We start from the raw sequence: 24,889 nt of genomic DNA, 5'->3' as shown, positions 1-24,889 counted from the left end.
CTAAATACCCAACTATGGAGAAATATTTAAGTGATCTCCTATATAACCACTGGAAGACTATGCAATAACAGTGAAAATTCTTTTATAAAGACTATCCAGTAACAAAAGAAATGCTTAAAATATAAGAGAGAAAAAAGAAAGAATCAAATTTATATATACAGCATTTTTCAAATCTATGCATAGGGAAAAAATACAAAGTGATATACCAAAATGTTAGCAGTGGTTATGTTCATGTGATGGCACTAGCAATGATTTTCTTTCTACTGTTATACTCTACCTTCAAGATTTTCGTTAACAAGCATAGATTTTTGCAGCAAAAATAATAAACATACAGGAGATTCAGAAACATACACTTTTTAAAAACCAGAGCCATGACCAAAGCTAAATGGATTTTTAATATAAATTAATGTAAAGTTCTGGGATGAGGGTTTAAACAAAATGCCAAGCTTATGACGGGAGCAACAGGGCTTAACGACACTTCTTGTGGGATTAAAAAAAAAAAAAAGACCTAGAAATTAACTGACTGTAAATTCGTTATGAGCCAACAGTGACATGACTGAGGGGAAAAGATAGCCATAATATAAACTTCCGATTTCCAATATAATTTGTATGCAAAACAGAGGCAGTAATAATATTCCCATTGTGCCGTGCGAGTTGGACCATATCTAGAATATTGTGTTCAGCTTTGAACTTGAGCTTTCAAAAAAGATGTTGAAAAGCTGGAGCACAGCCAGCAGGATGAGGCATCAGAACCACAGCAGAGAGCAGTGAATCCCACACTTCCAGCAGCTTCGGAATCACCCAGAGGGCTTACTAAAACACAGGTTCTTAGGTCTCCTCCCAGAGTTTCTGATTCTATAGATCTGGGGTGGGGCCAAGAATCTGCATTTTCAGCTAGTTTCTAAGTGATGTCCATGCTGCTGGCCTGGGGACCATACTTAGAGACCCACTGGCCCTGTGGATAAAAGCACAGACTCTGAAACCAGACTGCCAGGGATTGAGCTCCAGCTCTTCCACCTACTGGCTGTGTGACCTTGAGCAAGCTTGCTTGCCTTCTCTGTGCCACAGTTTTCTCACCTGTAAAATGAAACAATCTGAGCAATCTCATACAGGCATCATGGTTTTGATGTAGTTAATATTTGTGAAGCATTTACAACATCTACCTGGTATATTAGGCTTATTAATTTAATGAGGAACATGAGAGACATTCTGTCTGATACAGGAAAACATTTAAACATCTTCAAATACTGGAAGGGCTTTCATGTGGAAGGTATATTCTGCAGAGCTCCTGGGGACAGACGTGAAGTCTAGGGGTGGAAGTGCCCAAGAAGGAACCTTCGTATCCATAACAGGAAGGACTATTTTAGAAGCTGGAGCAACAGTGGAGTGGGTGGCCTGGGTGGGTTCTGAGTGTCCCATTACTCACTCAGGGCAGAACTACGGAAAACTCTGGGGGTAAGTCTTGCCATCTGGGTTTTAACAAGCCCTCCAGGGGGTGCCACTGCAACTCAAGTATGAGAACCAATGGCACCTAACACTGTCCAAAACAACATTTCCACAAGGCTCTATGTAGAACACCAAAACTCAATTAAAGTAACCTCACTCCAACAAGGTATCAGGTATAATATTCCTCTGGTAACCATGTGCAGCAAACTACTGCTGCTGCTGTTTAGTCACTCAGTCATGCCTAACTCTTTGTGACTCGCTGGACTGTAGCCCACCAGGTTCCTCTGTCCATGGAGAGGGTAGCCATGCCCTTCTCCAGGGAATCTTCCCAACTCAGGGATCGAACCCATGTCTCCTACTTGGCAGGTGGATTCTTTACCACCAAGCCACCTGGGAAGCCCTTGCAGCAAACTACTACTTACACCAAATATTTGCTTTTGTATCTAAAAGGTGTATCACAAACACTGAACTTGTTCAAAACAAGAAAATCTAAAATCTACGGAGAAAAAACATCACCCTCTCAGGAGGGGCTGCTCACTATTAAGTGCCCTGAAGGGACTACAGAGGACAGCATTCTGAAAAAAAAGCATTAAAGCATCTAAAGGTTAGGAGGGCCCTCAGAGGGAAACACAACAGCCCAAACACACAGAACCCAATTTCCCACCTCTCAGCAGCCAGTGCGGCCAAAGTCTCCCCTCCTGCTCAGGACAGCAGTTTGGAAGACACAGCTGAGCACACTTGGAGAGTCTTTTTCACGTTCCAGGCACTCTTCTAACTACTTTAGGTATATTAACTCCTTATGACAAATCTCTGAGGTAGGTACTCAACTCACCATTTTACGGATGTGAAAACTGAGGGTTGGAAAGGTTAAGTCATCCCACAGCTAATAAGTGGTAGGCATGGGCTCTGAGCCACAGCAGTCTTTCTCCAGAGTCTGAAGGCTTCTGTACTGTACTTTCTGTTGGGGCCAGTGAGGCAGAGAAGGGACAAGTGGGAAGGCCACTACTTGGCCTGCCTGTGCACATGAGAGAGTCAGCGAGACACAGAGCCAGAGAGCGTCAGCAAGCTCAAGGTGGTAGCCAGTGTGAGCCCGTGACCCAGGGGAGGTGGGGGGAGACCAAAAGATGGTTCACCTGCCATTTTGTCAGTCCCTGTGTGTTCCTGGGCGAGCACCGGAGTGGATGCATGAACCGGCGTGATGGCAATCTTAAGCACCTACGCACACAGGCTTGAATCTGTCACAGGCAAGAGCAGGAGACAATTTGACAAAGCCCTTCCCTTCCTTTTCTTCCACAAAGCAATTTAAAAGCAATATGTGAGATGAGGCAGGAGTGAAGGTAGCAAAGGAAAGTGACAGCTGGAGACAAAGTTGTTGAGGTTGATAAGGAAAGAAGAGCCAAAGCAGCCATGCTCCCCGGTGGCAGGAACGAGGGCTGTGACAGGGGACAAAGGTGGAAGCATGGGCACTCCCCATGTCAGTGCCCTCACTCAGGCTGTGTGGGCTCAGAGATTTCTCCTCTAGACCTGCAGGATCGCTTTGTGTCTCCATCACATGAACACTTTTCCCCGTCGTCTCGGAATCCCTATCATTGTTGTGCTCTCCTAGAAGGGTGCAAACAACAGCTCATCTCCGAATCTGCAGCTCCGAGTCCAGTACCTGGCCCACTGTTGGTTCCGGATACATCTGCAGGACTGAATGTACTAAAGCAGTGTTAGCATCCAGATGCAGCGACATGTGCTGTCAACTTAAGGAGAGAGAGGACGGGAAAAGTCACACCCCAGAGGCTGTCTCCTAGGTGGGAAGCCCCCAGGTGTAGATCCCAAGACAAGGACTAAACTGCAAGCAGTTCATCTGGGACGTGAAAGAGACACCAAACACTACGAGAGGACTGGTGAAGTCCCTGAAGAAAGACGCACACTCCACTAAGCCTATCTCACGGAGCCAGCAGGAGCGAGCTCAGAGCACATTCAAGGGAGGAAGGGGCTGTGGCAACCCCCATCAATCACATCAATCATCAGTTCCCCAGTCCACTGAGCCCTCTGTGGGAGCGGCCTAGCACACTCCAGTGGGAAGACAAAGCTGTCCGGGAAATACAGATGCTGGCAGCTGCAGTCAGAGAGATGAGCAGTGAAATGGTAATGGCAAGGGCAGAGGGTTCCCCTCCCCCAGCTCACCAGGTCTGGGGTGGTCCTGAAAATCCACATGTCTAATGAGTCCTCAGTGAGGCTGCTGCTGGTGGTCTAGAAGCACACCCTGGGAATCACTGGGCTTGGATGTGGGCAGGACACCCGCATGGGTGGTAAAGACTATTTGTTGTTGTTGCTCTTTAGTCACTAAGTCATGTCTGACTCTCTGCAACCCCATGGACTGTATCCCACTAGGCTCCTCTGTCCATGGGGATTCTCCAGGCAAGAATACTGGAGTGGGTTGCCATTTCTTTCTCCAGGAGATCTTCCCAACCCAGGGGTCGAACCCACGTCTCCTGTTTAGCAGACGGATTCTTTATTGCTAAGCCACCTGGGAAGACCAAAAAGACTGGATATACCTGGGGTAATTCCAATAAATAGATCTGGGCAGAGACTAAAGATAAAGGAAACCAGATTTACACGCCAACATATGCCTCTTTGACATAAAAATTATTTTGAGCTGAAGGCAACTAGGCAATTGAGAAGCAACAGATATAAGAAAAGTTCCTGCCCTCTACCAATTTGCCTAAAAGGACATAACTTTTCTAAAGATGTTCTTCCTCCCGTCTCTACCAGGGAGGACAAGAGGGAATCACTGAGACAACTTGAGACACTGTAGGCCTGAAGACAGCAGCAGAAGACTCCATATAACAGTCTACTAACTAGCCTGTATCTATCATTAATTTTTGCATGTATTTACATTCCCACCATCTGCCACTTTTGGAAGCCTAAAACTACTTTCCGTTTTTCCTTCTCTTGTTGTTCAGTTGCTCAGTAATGTCCAACACTTTACAATCCCATGGACTGCAATATGCCACGCTTCCCAGTCCTTCACCTATTTTTCTTCCTATTTCTCTACAAATGTATTGTTCTTCGTTTTAGGTGACACACAAGCCAGAGTTCTAAGCCACTTCTCTGAGTTACTCATTTTTCTGAGTTTCTCTCACATGTGTATGAGATATACATGTTAGTGAACTTCTGTTTGTTTTTCTTGTGTTAATCTATTTTGTTGTTGTTGTTATATGGACCCCAGTTGAGAACTTAGAAGGATGGAAGGAAAGGTTATTTTCCTTCCCCAACACAGACAAAGCCAAAGACGTGAGCTCAACTTCTATTTGGCTGTCTGTAGGAAAACTCTTCCCACCGTGCCCAGAGCATGTGCCTAGGAGTCACATGCTCATATCGATGGGACCATGAGACAGATTTCCTGGGAACCCTCTGTATCTGCTATGGCTAAAATTAAAGCCACTCACAGCCTCCTGAGGATGCTGCAGTCCTAGGAGTTCCCCCAGGGTCTTTTTCTCCAAGGGTGGTGGTCTGGCAAGCAAAAGTTGCAGGGGTAAAGAGCACAAACAAATATTTACAAAGAATCCAGCTTTTGGCTGCAGAACTGAATCCAGCTGGAGGTCAGTCAAGTTTCTCCTGCTCTGACACAGGGCTGACCTGCACAAGCCTGGCTCCCGCCTCCAGAGCAGCCAAAGGCAGTGCTACATCCCTTCCTGCAGGCCTCACAAACATTATGTAGTGGGGTGACCTTGTGATTCTCCTACTCTGTTCTGGAAAAGGCAAATCTTCTAGAAGACGCCCCCGAAGTAATTTGTTTCATCTTACACTCATTCAACAGCTATGACAGCCGGAAAAAATTAGCAGGCCTCCAGTCCTTTGCTGCTTGTTTATAATAAGAACATATGCTTGCAGGGAACATAGAATCCTAAACAAAAATTGGTACTTATTTGACCAGATTAAATTTCCAGTTTGAAACCTACACTATTGGTTTCACAACACAAAACCACTCGTGACCTCCTGAGTGGAAAGGCAGGGTGACTGAGATAATAAACCCATCCTTCATTCACGGAAGCAGAGGTTTCCTTGTTTGTATTTTACAGTGATCACCCTTAGCAAAGAGCACACAAAGCCACAGCCCCACGCTTCTGTTCTGAGACTGGAGTAACCACCACAAAAGCCAAGGTGTTAGGCATCTGGACCCTCCCCGCTCAGGAGGCAGGTCACTGGGGAATGCTGAGGTCAACATCCCTTAGGAGGCACTGTAATTAGCTGCAGCCCAGAGCCTGATTGTGAAGGAAAGAAAAGCTTCTCCCCATCACAAATCAGAACATTTTTCCAGCTTTCCCAATGGGTTGCCAAGTGACTCAGCATTGGCCCAGTGTGGGCACTATTATTGATGAGAAATCTTCCGCCTGGGTGATATACTGCATACAACACATGCCCAAAGAACAGTGCCAAGTCATACCAGGAAGAGCAGGCGAATTATTCACCTCCACTTCAGATGCAGGCAAATCCTGTCTTAATGCAGGGGCTACTCAGTATCAGAAAGACAAAGCCCCTAAGATAGTCAGAGATTTCCAACTAAGATTCTAGGCATGATTAGGTAGAGCCTCTTCTTTCTTGTTGACTATTAAAAGGCAATCAAATTGAGGACAGCATAGCAAAAAGACAAGAAAAAGAATAATTTTTCAAAAACAACCCCAAAGCAGAAAGCTGCATAAAAGCCTTCAGCTTCCTAAATGTTGTCTTTATGAGTTCTACGAGCTCCACCCAGAGGTCATTGCCAGATCTGCAGGTTCACTTAATTTAGAAAAGAAAATATCTTCTGGGGTCCAGAGCCAGACCTGCCTTGGAAAACTGCTGGAAATTCTTAGACAATGCTCCTTCTTTCTTGCCTTTAATTAAAGGAACTGCTCTGAGCTCTGAAATTCAAGATATGCTCCAGGAACCTGGTGTCATCCAACAGGACAACTACCTTTGATATTTGCACCTGTTGAGGAACTAGTGTGAGTTCCTGCCAGGCTGAACTCAGCTCAAAGACAGCAGAGTGTTCAAAGAGTACTTTCAGAAGAAAAGGTGAGGGTTCTCCTTGAAATAAAATATAAGACTGGAGAGCAACTCAGAAGGTGAACAAGAATGTGTCTAATATTAGAAGGACTGAGAATAATCCTCCTTCAAGAAGGACCCATGACTACTTGCCCAGAGGGCCCAACTATAAGGCAACCACTCCCTTACACAACCCCAAAGACAACCCATAAGGCAATCACCAGTCATACTTTTCAAAGAACTGACTGCAGTCCCCAGAGCATTCCCTTGGTATCTAGCCATTCATAACCCACACACCCCACTCCAACCCACCCTCCACACCAGTGACTCTCAGTCCACAACGGTTCAGACTAGGATCAAGAGCTCCAACTCTGCTGTGCTCTCAACTGCCCAGTGTAAGACATGCTCTGTTTCAGATATCATAAGCTAGCCCAGGAACTAAATGAAGCCTTCAAACAACAATGACATGTTGGTGCAAAAAGTTTCATCAACCATCTGGAGAGCTTCTCATCCCAGCCCGTGTGCTCCTCCTGCCTTCATCAGCATGTGCCTAACCTGACTTCAGACATATGTGACAGATTCTCAAACAGGAAAAAACAATCAAACTCACCCTCCGTCTTCCTCCAACACCACTGCCCCCTTCCTCCCCCAGCAAGTTCTTTCTTCACTATAAACACTAAACAGGCTTTTCATGTCTATTGACAAAAATATCTATGGCAGTATTTATTCATCTTAGGAGTATTAAGGCTCTAGAAAATATCTGTGCTAAACCTCGGCACATTCTCATTTCAACCAGGCTAAGCATTCCCAGAATGGTATCCTCTTTCTTTGTTAAATAGACTTTATTATGTAGAGTAGTTTTAGTTCAGTTCAGTCACTCAGTTGTGTCCGACTCTTTGCAACCCCATGGACTGCAGCACGCCAGGCTTCCCTGTCCATCACCAACTCCCAGAGCTTGCTCAAACTCATATCCATCGAGTCGGTGATGCCATTCAACCATCTCATCCTCTGTCATCCCCTTCTCCTGCTGCCTTCAATCTTTTCTAGCATCAGGGTCTTTTCCAAGGAGTCAGTTCTTCGCATCAGGTGGCCAAAGTATTGGAGCTTCAGCTTCAGCATCAGTCCTTCCAATGAATATTCAGGACTGATTTCCTTTAGGATTGACTAGTTTGATCTTCTTGAAGTCCAAGGAATAGTTTTAGGGTCATAGCAAAATTGAGCAGAAAGTACAGAGTTCCTACATAGCGGCCAGCCAGTACATATGCACAACCTCCCCCATTATCAATATCCCCCACCAGAGTAGGACATCCATCGTAATCAATGAACCTGCATTGACACATCGTTATCACCCAGAGTTCACAGTTTACATTGTGGTTTGGACAGATGTACACTGATATGTAACTACCATTATGGTATCATACAGAGTCGTTTCCCTACTCTGAAAACCCTTTCCCCCTTTGTCCCTTGACCATAATGCAAAAAAATGTTTTGCTCACCATGAATCAGTATGACTCTAAGCAGTGTTCCTGAGGCCTGCCAAAGGATAAGAATCACCAGGGAGACTGGTTACAATCACAAATGTTCAGACTGCACCCTCAATCCACTGCGTCAGACCTTGCTAAGAAGGGGCCTGGAAAGTTATAGCTGGTCCATGGACCTAAAGAAGAAATGCTCCTAAGTGCAGTCTCCAAGCAGAAGAGCAGCCTCTGTTAAGAATGTTGCAGGCATTTCCTATCCATGTGAGCTCCAGCTCCATCAGAATACCTAGAATTCAAGATGGGCCCCATTCTTTATTTTCAAACAGCCAGGCTGCTGCTACTTTTCTCACTTATTCCTTTATCTTGCTGTATGGTACCAGAAAGTTTTACAAGGGCAAGCAAGTGTCTGCTTCTGTTAGGAAACATGTTTGTATTCCTACACAATGGTCTACCATTTATAAGCATGCTATTGGGATCATTTGCACAAAATGATGGGTCAGGAAGTAGATCTGCTTGGTTACAGTGAAGTATCTGCCTGAGGACACAAGAGCACATGGCGCATGGAGCAGAAGGACACACAGCCAATATGGGTTTTTCTTCCTTGTGCCTTGAGGGCTCTTCTGCCAGCTGCTCCCCCTGGCTCCCCACTGCTCTGCATTCTGCCATAGCCAACGATGGTTTAATGGCAAAATTCACTGGGCAGCAAGCCATGTGGCTCTTACAGCCGGCAATTAGGAGAGAAGGAAAGGTTGAATTACAAGGTGTTTGAAAATGCAGTTCAAGTAAGTCAGATCTTATTTTCTCTTACCTCCTGGAAACAAAATCTCCATATTCATCACAAAACAGATACCCAACTCTGGGGTCATTCAGAGTCAATGGCTCAGTCAATATAAAAATCCACCACACAGTTGATGGGGAGCATGAAAATCCATTAAACCAAAAGTCATATTTTTTTTTATCCAAAGGAATCCTTACCTTTTCTTTGGCTTTCCTTTTTGTCCCTGCATCCATCCACTCATTTTCTTTCTCCAGCATGTCAATAAAGGCCCATCGAACACCCTCAATCAATTCCTCCATCTATAAGAAAATACCCAAAGAAGCAGGTCAAAACCAAGAAGCTTCAGACAAGGTTTTCTGGGCCACGATAAATAGTCCAATGCTAAACACAGTGGAAAAGAAGCTCCCTTCAGATTCACTACATGCTCTGGCAGAATTTCTTCTTTTAGGGAAATGCCTTTTTCCCCCACTGCTAGAAGAAAACTAACCATTTCTTCTCTTAAGAACAATGTGATGGCCCGGTCACAAAAGGATTATATGGGAAGAGGAATTCACCATAGGTTGTGATTAATAACTTACCTGTAGCTACTAAAGGAGTCCACCCTTATCAAGGATGCAACTAATTTCAGTAAGCTAATAAGAATTTTAGGGGAACAAGCATGGGCTCCACATTTTAGACAGGTATTGCAGAAGAAAGTGAGTGAACCATTGAAAGAGATACTGTTAACAGAGAAATAGGCAGGAGAGCCAGCACACTAAAGGATATTTCTCAACATAAAGCAGACTTACGTCTGCTTACCCCAGTTCTCTCCACATTAGTGCCAGGGGTTAAACCAAATGCTTGGCTGTTCTCTGTCCTCTTCCTACTCACCTTCTCCTCTCTGACAGCTCTGAAAAGTCTTCTGTTATTTCAAGTCTAAAATGGTGGTCTAAAGGGGGCTGCTACAGAAATTCTGTCTTCTGAAAGACCTGTTGCAAAGTGTTCCAAGAGTTCTACCATACCCACATCGATGATGTGTTTGCCCTGGCTTTTCCTCCAGCATTTGTGGGTCAACAGAGAAGACTGGAGGAGAGATGCTAACATTTAACTTCAGCGGCCCACATGGAGCAATCTGGGGAGGCCCTGCCTGTCTATGGGTACAAATCAATCGAAATTCCACTTTCCTACAAAGATGCTTCAGTTTTCCTAATAGGATACTCAAGAAAGAATAAAATACTAGGTTCGGCACCAGAATGAAAATTTTCATTTGAGACTATGGAGTTGTAAATCCATTTTTAGCATTAATTCTAGAAAGAAGTTTAGATGTTTCCTTGGTTCTATAATGAATTGTCAGCACGGAACTCAAAATGATTTTTTTCTGTTTAATAAGTTTTCAGCTCTGTTTTCAGTTCAATAACAGTTGTAAGGGAACGAGAGCTGGAAATCAATGGGCTGGGTTTCACCATATGTAAATAAGAACAAACAGCAGATGGAGGGGGGTACTTCACAGCTATTTCTTCCCAACTTAGTAAAAACATTAAAAGAAAAGAAATCTCAACTTGAGACTGGGGCACAATGAAGATATGAAATGACAGAAGTGCACAGGTCCTTTAAAATCATTAAGTCACTGGTTCTCACTGTTGTCTGTACACTGGGATCTTGGGGAGGGAAGGTGGACTAGGAGGGATTTAAACAATGCTGATGTCATTGTTGCAGGGTGAGGCCTGAGCACTGGGAGGTTCAACACCCGCCCCCCCCCAACCCAGGTGATTCTAATGTGTGAGGATGAAGACTCACCGGTGTAGAAGCCACTTATGCTACAGATGAGGAAATTAGGAGTCAAAAGAGCCCATGATCTCTTCCACCCAGCTCTTCCAGCTAGGAAGGGTCAGAGCCAGGACCTGACCTCAGAGGTAAAGACAGTACTGAGGCCAGGAACTCATAAATCAGAGGAAATGTTCCTCACAAATCAGAGGAAAACATCAGAAAGGTAGAAGAAAACCAAGAGACATGCAGCAGGGACCATTTCAAACCGAAAACCACAGAAGGAGGATGCTGAAACAAGGAAATCAGGGACTAGATCTTTTGCCTCTGCAGTCACCAGCACCCCTAAGTCTTTATGACATCACTGCAGGGGAGCAAAATTTGCCCCCTAAAATATGTCTCTTTCCCATATCAATTGTTTTAAGCTGGTTATTTTTGGAGGAACTGAAGACAGAAGAAGGGACCTGAAAACCAAATAGCAGTTGCCCTTTTGAAGCAATATCTATTCATTTGTAAGGGAAATCTCCATTTGTAAGGGTGTCTCCCTCTCTGTACCTAACAGATGAGGATGACTGAATCTCCAGAAGGTCTTATCAGTGGAGAAGTCATCGGCTTAAGTCTGCATCACAATCACCCTCCTTTACAGCACTTTTCCCAGTGTTGTCCCATAACTTACAATCCTCAGTCCCAACATCTTGTCTGTCCCTGAAGATGGTATTCAAGGTAAGGCTATGGCCATTCTGGCAAGTTGCTCAGTTTTCCCAGGTCTCTCCCATGTTGCTTCCCTTGTGGCTCAGCAGTAAGAATCTGCCTGGGATGCAGGAGACCTGGGTTCGATCCCTGGGTTGGGAAGATCCCCTGGAGAAGAGAAAGGTTACCCACTCCAGTATTCTGGTCTAGAGAATTCCATGAACTATATAGTCCATGGGGTTGCAAAGAGTCGGACACCGCTGAGTGACTTTCAATTCCCATGTATACACATTATTTAACTTTGTTTCATTTTATACTGTTACTCTCTCTTACATCATAGGGGACTGGAATGCAAAAGTAGGAAGTCAAGAGATACCTGGAGTAACAGGCAAATTTGGCCTTGGAGTACAAAATCAAGCAGGGCAAAGGCTAATAGAGTTTTGCCAAGAGAATGCACTGGTCATAGCAAATACCCTCTTCCAACAACACAAGAGAAGACTCTACACATGAACATCACCAGATACATGGTCAATACCGAAATCACACTGACTATATTCTTTGCATCCGAAGGTGGAGAAGCTCTATACAGTCAGCAAAACCAAGACCAGGAGCTGAGTGTGGCTCAGATAATGAACTGCTTATTGCAAAATTCAGACTTAAATTGAAGAAAGTAGGGAAAAGCACTAGGCCATTCAGGTATAACCTAATCCCTTATGATTATACAGTGGAAGTGAGAAATAGATTCAAGGAATTAGATCTGATAGAGTGCCTGAAGAACTATGGATGGAGGTTCATAACATTGTACAGGAGGTGGTGATCAAAATCATCTCCAAGAAAAAGAAATGCAAAAAGGCAAAATGGTTGTCTGAGGAGGCCTTACAAATAGCTGAGAAAAGAAGTAAAAGGCAAAGGAGAAAAGGAAAGATGCCAATCTGAATGCAGAGTTCCAAAGAATAGCAAGGAGAGATAAGAAAGCCTTCTTAAGTGAACAATGCAAAGAAATGGAGGAAACCAACAGAATGGGAAAGATTAGAGATCTCTTCAAGAAAATTAGAGATACCAAGGGAAAATTTCATACAAAGATGGGCTCAATAAAGGACAGAATTGGTATGGACCTAACAGAAGCAGAAGATGTTAATAGGAGGTGGCAAGAATACACAGAAGAACTATACAAAAAAGATCTTAATGACCCAGATAACCACGATGGTGTCATCACTCACCTAAAGCCAGACATCCTGGAATGTGAAGTCAAGTAGGCCTTAGGAAGCATTGCTATGAACAAAGCTAGTGGAGGTGATGGAATTCCAACTGAGTTATTTCAAGCCCTAAAAGATGATGCTGTGAAAGTGCTGCACTCAATATATGCCAGCAAATTTGGAAAACTCAGTAGTGGCCACAGGACTGGAAAAGGTCAGTTTTCATTCCAATCCCAAAGAAAGGCAATGCCAAAGAATGTTCAAACTACCACACAATTGCACTCATTTCACATGCTAGCAAGGTACCACTCAAAATTCTTCAAGCTAGGCTTCAACAGTAAGTGAATCGAGAACTTCCAGATGTACAAGCTGGGTTTAGAAAAGGCAGAGAAACCAGAGATCAAATTGCCAACATTCGTTGGATCATCAAAAAGCAAGGGAATTTCAGAAAAACATCTACTTCTGTTTCATTGACTACACTAAAGCCTTTGACTGTGTGGATCACAGCACTTTGTGGAAAATTCTTAGAGTTGGGAATACCAGACCCCCTTACATATCTCCTGAGAAACCTATATGTAGGTCAAGAAGCAACAGTTAGAGCCAGACATGGAACAATGGACTGGTTCCAAATTGGGAAAGGAGTAGGTCAAGGCTGTATATTGTCACCCTGCTTATTTAACTTATATGTAGAGTACATCATGTGAAATGCCGGGCTGCATGAAGCACAAGCTGGACTCATGATTGCTGGGAGAAATATCAACAACCTCAGATATGCAGATGACACCACCCTTATGGCAGAAAGCAAAGAGGAATGAAAGAGCCTCCTGATGAAAGTGAAAGAGGAGAGTGAAAAAGCTGGACTAAAACTCAGCATTCAAAAAACTAAGATGATGGCATCCAGTCCCATCACTTAATGGCAAATAAATGGATTAAAAGGAAACAGTGACAGACTTTATTTTCTTGGGCTCTAAAATCACTATGGATGGTGAATGCAGCCATGAAATTAAAAGACACTTGCTCCTTGGAAGAAAAGCTATGACAAACCTAGACAGTGTGTTAAAAAGCAGAGACATCACTTTGCCAACAAAGATCTGTCTAGTCAAAGCTATGGTTTTTCCAGTAGTCATATACAGATGTCAGAGTTGGACCATAAAGAAGGCTGAGCACTAAAGAACTGATGCTTTTGAACTGTGGTGCTGGAAAAGACTTTTGAGAGTCCCTTGGACAGCAAGATTAAACCAGTCATGCCTGAAGGAAATCAACCCTGAATATTCATTGGAAGGACTGATGCCTGAAGCTCCAATATTTTGGCCACCTGATGCGAAGAGCCAACTCACTGGAAAACACCTGGATGCTGTGAAAGATTGAGGGCAAGAAGAGAAGTGGTCAGCAAAGTATGAGATGGTTAGATAGCATCACTGACTCAGTGGACATGAGTTTGAGCAAACTCCAGGAGATAGTGAAGGACAGGGAAGCCTGGTGTGCTGCAGTTCTTTGGGTTGCCAAGAGTCAGACATGACTTAGCAACTAAACAACAACAACACGGTGTCCTTCAGTAGGTGACTGGATAAACAAACTGTGCTACATCTAGAATATGGAACATTTTTCATTGCTAAAAAGAAATGAGCTATCAATCCATGAGAAGGCATGGAGGAACCCTAAGTACATATTACTAAGTGAACCTTAAATGCATATTACTAAGTGAAAGAAACCAATCTGAAAAAGCTACATACTGTATGATTTCAATGATATCACATTCCAGAAAAGGCAAAACTATGGAGGCAAAAAAAAAAAAAGATCAGTGGTTGCAGGGTAGGTATAGGGAGAGATAGAGAGGCAGAGAACAGAGAATTTTTAGGGCAGTGAAAAAACCATATGGTATTAGAATGATAGACTCATGTCAAAATACATTTGTTTAAACCCACAGAATGTTTAACACCAAGAGTGAACTCTAAGGTAAACTATACACCTTGGGTGATGTGTCAGTGTAAGTTCACCTTTGGTTTAGGAAAAACTGAGTGATGTTAATGGCAGAAACTGCATGTGAAGGGAGGCAGGAGAGTTTGGTAGCTGGTCATACATGAGCAGGTCCCACCCCATCCTGGATGGTTCATCTTTCCCTCCACCACCTGAACACTGGTGGTCAGAGCACGTTCAGAGAGCCTCCCTTTTGAGGCCAAGGACCATCACTAGGTTTCCAGCCATATCAGCACCAAGCAAGACAAAACCGCCAGCAGAGGTTGGTGCAGGTGTGCCAAGACCTAAAAGGTGACTCACAGTAACCCAGGGCTCATTATGTCATATTCCTAACAAATTAGCATTGCAGTTTTTGCCCTGCCCCCCATAGGTTTTGCTTCAGTGCTTATGGATAAGTGTCTGCCTAATAACACTCTTACTACTTAAAACTACTCAATGCCTCTTGACTGAAAGTTCTCCCTTGAGAAGGGCAAGAACCAAGGAAATCACCGTTCAGCAAAATCTCTACACCTTCCTCTCAATTTCATTGTTGATGGAGAGACTATGCCATCCCAAAATATGTCTCTTTGGCTTAAGGATTATCTTGAATTGATTACTTTTAAGAAACCACACACAAAATAAGCTGCAAAAAATAAGAGGTTACCCTCTAGGAAGAAACATTTGCATTTATAAGGGCTACTGGCATTTGTAAGGGTGTCTCCCTTAGGGCTTCCCTTATAGCTCGGTTGGTAAAGAATCTGCCTGCAGTGCAGGAGACCCAGGTTCGATCCCTGGATCGGGAAGATCCCCTGGAGAAGGAAACGGCAACCCACTCCAGTATCTTTGTCTGGAAAATCTCACGCACAGAGAAGCCTGGTGGGCTTCAGTCCATGGGGTCGCAAAGAGTCAGACACGACTGAGAGACTAACACACACCACACACACGCCTTTAATCAGGAAGAGCAAATTGACTAAATCTCTAGAAACTCATATCAATGGAGAAGACATGAAGTTATTAAGCCTGCATAACAACCATACCTTTGTTTACTGTGCTTTTCCCAATAAATGTCCTTAACTGTCCCCCACCCCCTACCCCACTCCCAAACATCTTCTTTAGTCTTCAGCTAGAAATCATATTTAAGGTGATGGTTTGGGCCATTTTGGAGAGTTACTCAGTTTCCCTGGCTCTCTTTCATGTATGCAGGAGATATACAGGTTATCAAACTTCCATTTTTCTCCTATTAGTCTGTCTTTTTATGACAGGGAGGTCTCAGCCAAGAACCTAGAAAGATAGAGGGGGGAAAAATTTCCTCCCCAGGCTATAAACTTAAAACTGCTCTAAAAAACTAAGTCCTTTAAAAAATTCAAAATACACACATACACACACAGTGGAAAGGATTCAGTGAAGAGGAAAAGGTTGAAAATATGGGAGAGAAAAAATGACATGTATGGTCTCTGAGAAGGCAAAAAGGGATGGGATCTGGAGAATATATGGAAGGATTCACCTTAGACATGAGACAGGATTTTGAGAGGCAAGAAGGATAAAATGATAGACAGGAATGCAGAAGAATGTATAGATGAGATGATGGAAGGTCAAGAGTCCTAGTAGAATGGCATGTCTTTTCTCCATGAAATAGGAACAAGATCTTCTGCAAAAAGGGAAGTTCTCTAAAAAGTTTGCTTTTTTTCACACAGGGCTATATGCATCCTGGCAGCATGAACACACTGGTAGGAAGAGGGATATTCACAGACAAGGACAAGAGGGCAATGAAAGATTTCCTCTCAATACGCTATCCAATATGCAGCCATAGTAGAAAGCTCCTAAAGAATTAAAAGCTGAGTATATCCTTATTTGGAGTAAGGAGTGCAAAAGCTAATCCGCTTCCATTACAGTTGAAAATTAGTTAATCAAATAAAACAAAACAATCATGATCCAGGTCAAGACATCTTGGCATGCTACTGCTAAGTCACTTCAGTTGTGTCCGACTCTGTGCGACCCCATCCCTGGGATTCTCCAGGCAAGCACACTGGAGTGGGTTGCCATTTCCTTCTCCAATGCATAAAAGTGAAAAGTGAAAGTGAAGTCGCTCAGGCATGTCTGACTCTTTGCCACCCCATGGACTGCAGCCTACCAGGCTCCTCCGTCCATGGGATTTTCCAGGCAAGAGTACTAGAGTGGGGTGCCATTGCCTTCTCCATTACATATATATATATAATTGAATTAGGGGATTTCCATTGGGGATTTCCTTGGTGAATCTTAAAGTCATTTTGCCTGTCTTCTTCTTGCGGCATTTTTATGAAACATGTACAAATTATTAAAATATGCTGAGTGCTTCCAAATACTTCTCTTTAACCACCTTGGTTTCTTAGGACCCTCCCTGGCCATTCCTGGGTGTTAACCATGGGTTTCATACTCATTAACGTTTTAAGAATTTTGCATAGGTTTTCAAAGCTCTGTACCTTGCTGATTGGCATCCCAAATGGAAATAAAGTGGTAAAAAGATATCAGGTATTGCTGGGATGAAGAATGACAAGTAGTTGACACCTACGCATCTTCCTTCTTCCTCTTCCTTTCCTTCTCGTATCCCTCCACTCCCCTTACCACCTCTGTCTTCCCTAAAGCCATGCTTTGATGACTCAGTCTTTCTGTGGTCCTCTTACAGATGTAAAAACCCAAGTACAGTCGGCCCTCTATATCTGCAAGTTCTGCATCCATGGATTCAACCAAGCTCAGATTGAAAATATTTGGGAAAAAAAAAATTCCACAAAGTTCCAAGAAGCAAAACTTGAATCTGCGGCCTACCAACAACTATTTATACAGCATTTATATTGTACTAGGTATTATAAGCAACCTAGAGATGATTTAAAGTATCTGGGAGGGTATGCATAGGTTATATGCAGATACTACACCATTTTCTGTAAGGGACTTGAGCATCACAGATTTTGGTATCTGCCAGGAGTCCTGGAACTAATCCCCGTGGATACCGAGAGAAACTGTAATCAATTTCCTCTTGTCTTTCCCTGTAAGCCTCAGTTGTTCTCTGTCCTAGTCTTGAGATGTCTCATCATAGGTTTGCAATTCTTTCTTTTTGCACACTCTACAGATGTATTGTACAGTGTTTTCTAAGAAATGGTGCTGAACTGCCCCAGCAGACTTTAAGAACAAGGGAAATCTTTGAAGGTTATTAATGTCATTGGTTGGCACATCAATGCAAATAAGAAAAATAATGATTTTAGTATGCTGGAACTAGGAAGATAAATCACTGAACACTTTTGATTTTTAACTTTAGACTACTCTACAGCATCACATAATAACATTGCCTTCAGTCAAGTCATGTTCCCTGAGGCAGCAAAAGCCTGATGTAATTTTTAAATAAGGGAAAAAAAGACAGGAATAGTATTTCTTCACCAAACCTTGACCTAATGCCCCAACCAGCCAGCATATAACATTAATAGGAATCACTTAAAGTAGAAGTCATAAGGTGAACATATCCATAGAAAATATTATTTAGAGTTAAAAATCAAAATATAACATATAAAAATTAAATGTTACCATGTTAAAATTGGCTACATTCAGCATAAGAGCCCTCCCGGGAAAGCAGCATTTTGTTAAGCATCTACTTATTTCAGATTTTATGGACCCACACTGAGAAAATACAGCTTATTTGGTCAGTATACCAAGCAGTTTTTAGTTCTTTCCCTCAAACAATGTTATTTAAAAGTGGGATCCCCTTCTCATTCTGTACACTCCAAGATTTTTCCCGTAGTGTTCTACGTCAGACACCAGACACGGGGGCGTCCCATATGCATATACATACACCTGTTACCCTGCCAGCAAAGGTTTTTGAAAATGAGATTCTCCTATCTTAGTGCATTAAAATTGTCTCAGGGATTTCCCTGGTGGTCCAGTGGCTGAGAATCTGCCTTATAATGCAGGGGACATGGATTCAATCCCTGGGCAGGGAACTAAGATCCCACATGGGAACTAAGATCCCACATGCCACAGAGCAACTAAGCTCACACACTACAACTACTGAGCCCCTGTGATCTGGAGCCCATGTGCCACAACTACTGAGCCACAAGGAGAGGGTCCATTGACCACAACAAAAGATCCCACATGCTGCAACTATATGCTAACACTGCTTTGAGAAGAGGTGAAATCAAGCAAGACTCTGCAGGGCCTTCCTGGTGACAGATCCCTCTGTGTCCCCTACTTCTTATTTGGAAAAAAAAAAACTTCAGTCTTGCCAACCTTTCCTGAGTAGCAGATTTGATCAGTTAAATAATAAGAGAAGTGAGAGAATGCAGAAACAAAGGCAAAGCAATCAAGCAAAAAGTAATGATCACTTATACAACAGTTTAGCCATAAAACTGAATTAGACTCCTAGTTTCTCCTCAAGGGATATAGATAACAATCTGGTGCATATCTTTGAGCTGGTTTACAGAAACAGGACCCACCAGATGGCAAGTGCCAAACACAAGCATGTAACCCCCAGACTGGCAGGAACCAGAAGACTGATGCTTAAGACTCTCAAAACATCACCTTGCCACCTCACCAACAACCAATCAGAAGAATGTCTGCAAGCTGACCTTGCGCCTTGCAATCCTCACCCCTAATGTTGCATTTAAAAACCCTTGCCCGAAAGCCATCAAGGAGTTCAGGTCTTCTGACTATTAGCTGCCCATTCCCCTTGCTTGGCTTTGCAAATAATGCTATACTTCCCTTCACCACAACTCAGTGTCTGGAGATTGACTTGATCGCACATCGAGTTCAGCTCAGTAACAGAAGAGGTCAGTCAGCCCACTGTCAGTTGTAGTTTCCTTCAAGACTTTGTCTGTGGTGACAAAGACATCCTACACGGCCAACACAGATCCCACCTCATACCAATGAATCCCAAACATTTAAACCCACACTTTCAGATCCTTCTCTGAGTTCCTATTAGGTTTATAATCAGAACAATGTAGTTGTGGGTTTAACAGCCTATATTTATTTGATTTCCTCAACAAATCCATAAGCTTTGAAAACAAGAATCATGATTTAGATCAATTGAGACCATGGATATGTAAGCCAACGAAAAAGTGTGGAAGAGGAGCAGAATTTCCCACCCCAAAACTTACCTCTTTGGCATGAGGATTATTTTACATTTTAGGCTAACTATTTTTAAGAAATAGCAGATGAGAAAAAACAGAGAAGTTACCCTTTTGTAAGGGATATTTACATTTATAAGAGAAATCTGCATTTGAAAGGGTGTCTCTCTCTCTGTACAAGGAAGATGTCATGTTGAAATCTCTAGAAAGTCTTACCAATGGAGAAGCAAAAACCTGTATAACAACCTTACCCTTTTTTACCATGCTCTGCCTAGTAATCTCCCATAACTGGCTTCCCTCCCCTACAAAACATCTTTTGACTTAGCTGGAAATGGTATTTAAGGTGATGAATTGGGCCACTGTAGGCAGGAGGTGCAGGAGACGTGGGTCCGATTCCTGTCTGGGGAAGACCCCCCTGGGCAGGGCATGGCAACCCACTCAAGTATTCTTGCCTGGAGAATCCCACGGACAGAGAGCCTGGCGGGCTACAGTCCATAAGGCCGCACAGAGGTGGACACTAATGAAGTAATGAAGTAATACACTAATGAAGTAATACTAATGAAGCATACAGCAGAGGGAGCTACTCGGTTTTCCCGCGTCTTGCTCATACATGCGGGAGGCATCCAAGTCTGAAAGGTCTCAAGTCTGTCACTAAGTCGTGTGTGACTCTCTGCAACCCCATGGACTGTAGCCCACCAGGCTCCTCTGTCCATGGGAGCTCCCAGACAAGAATACTATAGTGGGTTCCATGCCTTCCTCCAGGGTATTTTCCCAACCCAGGGGTCAAACCTGCATCTCCTGCATTACAGGGGGATCCTTTACTGCTGAGCTACCAGGGAAGCTCCAAACAGAAGGGATACATGCTGTTAAACTTCTGTTTTTCTCTTGTTAATCTGTCTTTTTATTACAGAGGGGTCTTGGCCAAGAACCTAGGAGGATAAAGGGAAAAAATTCTTTTCTTCCCCTACAGTGTTCTGCAAATTTAAACTTCTTAGTTTTATGATTTCATATCTTACATGATATGATTTCTCACGATATAATTTCACATCTCATTAGATACATAAAGCAAATGTTCAATAAATAGAAGTTGATTTACGTTTTTAAAACCTCCAGTGGGTATCTAGCAAAGAAGTGAAATTTAATCAAATATCTTTTATACATGCTAATGTGTAATAGTTATTCCAGCAGTTATTTGAAATATAAACTTTAGTAGGACTCAAATGACTCAGTTAGTCCAGTCCATTCTGAGGTTGATGATGCCAATGTGGTATAGAACAGATGGCTAAGAATGGTTATATATATATATGTTTACATACATATATATTATATATCTGATACAAACAGCTATAGGCTGATAGAGTTCTTAAAGAAGAGAATCTTCAAGGTTGACTGTATTCATTAATCCTAAAATAATGCAATTTCAATGCAATTCTTAAAACAAAAGCATAATGTTGAGATTTTCATTTTTCATATATTCAGAAATTATAAGTAATACCTTAATAAAACATAAGATCAAAAAGTCTCCAGTTTCCCCATTGGTCTAGAGCAGGACATGGTTCCTTAAGTTGCAACCACTTGACTAGTGAATGCGAAGAACAAAAATTATTGTCAATAATTCATGTGGTTAACACAGAAAAAATAGGCTGTAATGTAAGGGAAGTTCCTAAAACGTTTCTTTCTGACAACCGTCACTTCACTAGAAAGAAACACAGACATTAAATAAATCAATACACTAATAAATGTTAACTATCCACTGACTCATTATTCATACTATACTTATGAAAACAATTTTGAATTTGCTCCTGATAAAAGTACAATAATGGCATTAAAATAAAAAGTAAAGAAGAGACCTATATTAAGTGAGAAGCGGTAAAGCAAAAAAAACTACGGCTAGATAGTTAGAAGACACTGTTTCTGGCAGCCAAGCAAGCTAATAAAACAAATCATATCAGTTTGTCAGGATTAACAAACTTGGTAGAGCTATTCAAAATGGTAGTGAAAGAAAAAAATACCAAGTTATTTAGGCCCCATTATACTATAAAGCATGTTAGTCTGGTGGTGCAACAGTTCAGCATGTTCTCATCAAAAAGCATAAGGCTAGGATCATATTTACTGACTATAAATAGACTTGTGTTCTAATTTTCTAACTCATCTTTTCCTGTTTTCCACTTTACTACTCTTTGAGAGAACAGATCAGAAACCAGAATAATATTTAGAAGTCACCAGTCTCACAACAGTCTAGCCTTTGGCTGTGGGTAAACTTCCTCCAGCAAGGAATTCTGCCAGGTCACTTCCAAAACCCAGCTCTGTTGGAGGGCCTAATGCTTTCTTTGAGTGAATGAATTTCTAGTACAGGGTCTTTGCAGCCCACAGGTCTGATCAGATCTGCTTGATGAGACTGTGGCCAATCATAAGTGGCAAAGACAATAGTGTCCAATGTTATCCAGAGACAGAATCAACAAACAAGCAACGTGGGCCAAATGTGTCATTACCGTGGCAGCACACTCGAGGACAAGGGCAAGAGCAGTGTCCACACTTATTTCCAAAGAATTCCCAATGAGCTTTCTAAATTACTTGTTTTGCTGGATGTCATTTTACCAAGCTTGCTTAAAAAGAGTTGTCATGATTGGGGTCTGATGACATTTGTTGTTTTAAGATTTAGCCCGCAGAGAGTTGTGAAACCTGGATCTGCTATAGAAATTACATTTGGCTCCTTGAGCAGTTGCATGAGACTCTCCTAGGAGCCAGATTTAGCATTAAATGGTAGGGCAGGTTCTGGAATGTGGCCAGGGCACAGGCCTTAAAAGGATCTTTAACCCAACTGAAAGCTACTACGCCGGGCATGTATGGAGAATTAGGTAGAGCAAAAGCCCCAGGTACCTCACTCACACTCACTCTGTTGAAGAGAAATTAGGAAGAAGAGCTGTCAGTGCAGGAGGGTTGCCATAGTTCCTTGATGGCATGCATTTGCTCTTCATGATTACCCTCAGGCATGACGCACAGTGATAACAGCTGACATTCACTGGGCACTCGCTATGCACTAGGCATCATGCTAAGCCTTCTATGTGGATTATCTCACTCAATCCTCATCACAAACCAGCGAGGTAGGTACTGTTTGTATCCCTATGTCTGATTCACTGCAACGATGGCTTTTAACTCTATACCTCCAGGCTTCTATCCATGCCTTTTGCTATGGGACCTTTCACGAAAAATGCATTCCATCACCCCATTCTGCCAAACTGGACTGGCCTCGTGGCTGGCCTAGGTGAACAGAATGCAGACAGGACATTATGCCAGTCCTGAGCCTGGGCCTCAGGAAGCCTCGTGGTCTCTGCTTTCTCACTTGCACCTCTGCCATCACTAGGACAGCATGCCCAGGCTGGCTGGGTGACAGAAGGAAAATACTTGGAGTAGAACCAAGTCATCCTGATCACCTCTGCCGAAGCCAGCCTCGACCAGCTGGCCCCCAGACATTTGACAAACCAAGCCAAAATAAGCAGAGCTGCCTGGGGGATCACCAGCTAACTCCAGATGCATCAACATTAGGCCACTGACGTTTGGCGGTTGAGTGTTACAGAGCATTGCTATAGCAGCAAAGCTTGGGTACCATTCATAAACAGGAAAACAGAGAAACGAAGAGGTTAATTTGCCCAAAATGATAAGAGTAGAACTGGGCTATGAGATTTATATATATGCCAGTTTTCAGAAAACCAGATGTAACTTCTTTATAAGGTCAATGTTTTGTAACTATATTTAGAAGTCCTTTAAAACTCAAATCACTTTGGTGTGCCTTAATTCAGACAGACCCAGAGAAACTGCAAAACTTAATTCTGCAAAGACCCAGAGAAACTGGCCGATATTATAGCTGATACCATTGACTAGGCAAAAAGAAACAGGGACACTTGATAGCCAGATAGAATATCCTTTCTTTGCATGAGCTGTGTTGAAGGGAGCTTGATCTCTATCAGTACAGTGGCTATACTGAGATCAACTCTTTTGAGGAGCAGCACCTGTAAGGAATGAAGAATCCCTCGGTATAAGGGCATTGCTATAGTGCATGACATTGACTTTCATGTGACTTCTGCCACTAACGTTAGAGTTACATCTCATTTACTCAACCACTGAGAAAAACAGTGAGCAGGGGAATTAGAGAACTTGAATATTAATGGCAGTTCATCAATTCAATTATATTGGCTAACTAATGAGGTGAATTCCTAGTATATGGAGGTTGCAAGTTCAAACTCTACCACTGCGATTGGACCCATGTGGGTACTTAAGTCTTCAGGACCAGCTGCAGCAGTATGGGGAGGGAGGGGAAACCTGTTCTTGGGAGAAGAGTTACTACCAGAATTGCTCATGCAGAGCACTCAGAAAATTGGAAGATACTGTAGGTCATCTATGGCATTACTTGGGGACATGAATGATGTCCTTACCTTAAAGAGAAAAAGGAATAAGCTACTAGAATACAGGAGGAATCAGTGAATTGTTTGACACAGTAAGTAAAGTTTTAATTATGCATCTAATAAAGTCTCAATTGAAAGTATAATAAAAGATGTGTTCTTCTTTAACTAAATTAGCCCTCTGTATACAGACTGTCAACATACAAGAAGAGACCAGTTACTTTATCTTTTATTTCACTGTTGACAAAGTCTCTCTCCTTGACCAAATTTTAGCCAGGTTCCTCTACACCCTCTTCTTGACTAGGTCTCAACAATGGTTCCATCCTGTCCTTGCCTGGCCTGCACAGCCCAGTTTTACCAAGAATCCTGATGAGCCAGTTGAGAGAGAATCCCCTCCACTCTTGATATCTGAGCACCTAGCCTGCCTTCAGCAAAAGTCCCCTGACCAGGACTTCCCTGGCAGTCCAATGGTTAGAACACCACACTTCCACTGCAGGGAACATGGGTTCAATCCCTGGTTGAGGAACTAAGATCCCACATGATACATGGCACAACCGAAAAACAGAAGAAGAAAAAATGTCCCTTGACCTTTGAATGTTTCCTCTTAGTAATTTTCCATTCACTGACTCCTTCAACCTACTCTTTGGCCATAAATTCCCAGCTGTCTCAGCTATATTCAGAGTTGAGTCTGATCTTTCTCTCTCTTACTTTGAAAATCTTGACACCCTTTGCAATAGTCCTGAATAAAATCCTCTATAAAATTTTAACAAGTATCAGAATAATTTTCTTTAATGGGGTTTACCTTATAACAAAAAACAGAAAATTTGAGAGAACAGCAATAAAATGCCTATTGGCAGAGCTGAGTTACATGAATAAAGTAATTTGGGGACACAGTGTCTATAATGAAATAAAATTAGGTAGTTTAATAACTTAGTTCAGCCAAAATGTTCAAATGAAAACTCCAATTTCCTTGAATCCTTCAGAAACTACAATTTAAAGCACAAAGTAGAAAGATCTATTTTTTCCCTTTGCAGCAACATGATAGAAAATTGTTCTTTGAGGTATATATTTACATTTCTGCCTTTGTAACCAAAAA

General features: G+C 42.6%; 1 protein-coding gene across 2 annotated transcripts in view; it reads right to left on the bottom strand.

Moving 5' to 3' along the window:
- Positions 1-24,889, bottom strand: part of PHEX (phosphate regulating endopeptidase homolog X-linked) — a 196,015-nt gene that overhangs the window by 94,218 nt on the left and 76,908 nt on the right. For both annotated transcript variants that reach the window (XM_043459539.1, XM_043459540.1), the window contains exon 13: positions 8,919-9,020. In XM_043459539.1, the coding sequence (XP_043315474.1) occupies positions 8,919-9,020 (102 nt within the window). The remainder of the gene's footprint in view (positions 1-8,918; positions 9,021-24,889) is intronic.

The sequence above is a fragment of the Cervus canadensis genome, chromosome X (genome assembly GCF_019320065.1).
Source record: "Cervus canadensis isolate Bull #8, Minnesota chromosome X, ASM1932006v1, whole genome shotgun sequence".
Taxonomy (NCBI): domain Eukaryota; kingdom Metazoa; phylum Chordata; class Mammalia; order Artiodactyla; family Cervidae; genus Cervus; species Cervus canadensis.
This window is presented reverse-complemented; position numbering and strand designations above follow the sequence as displayed.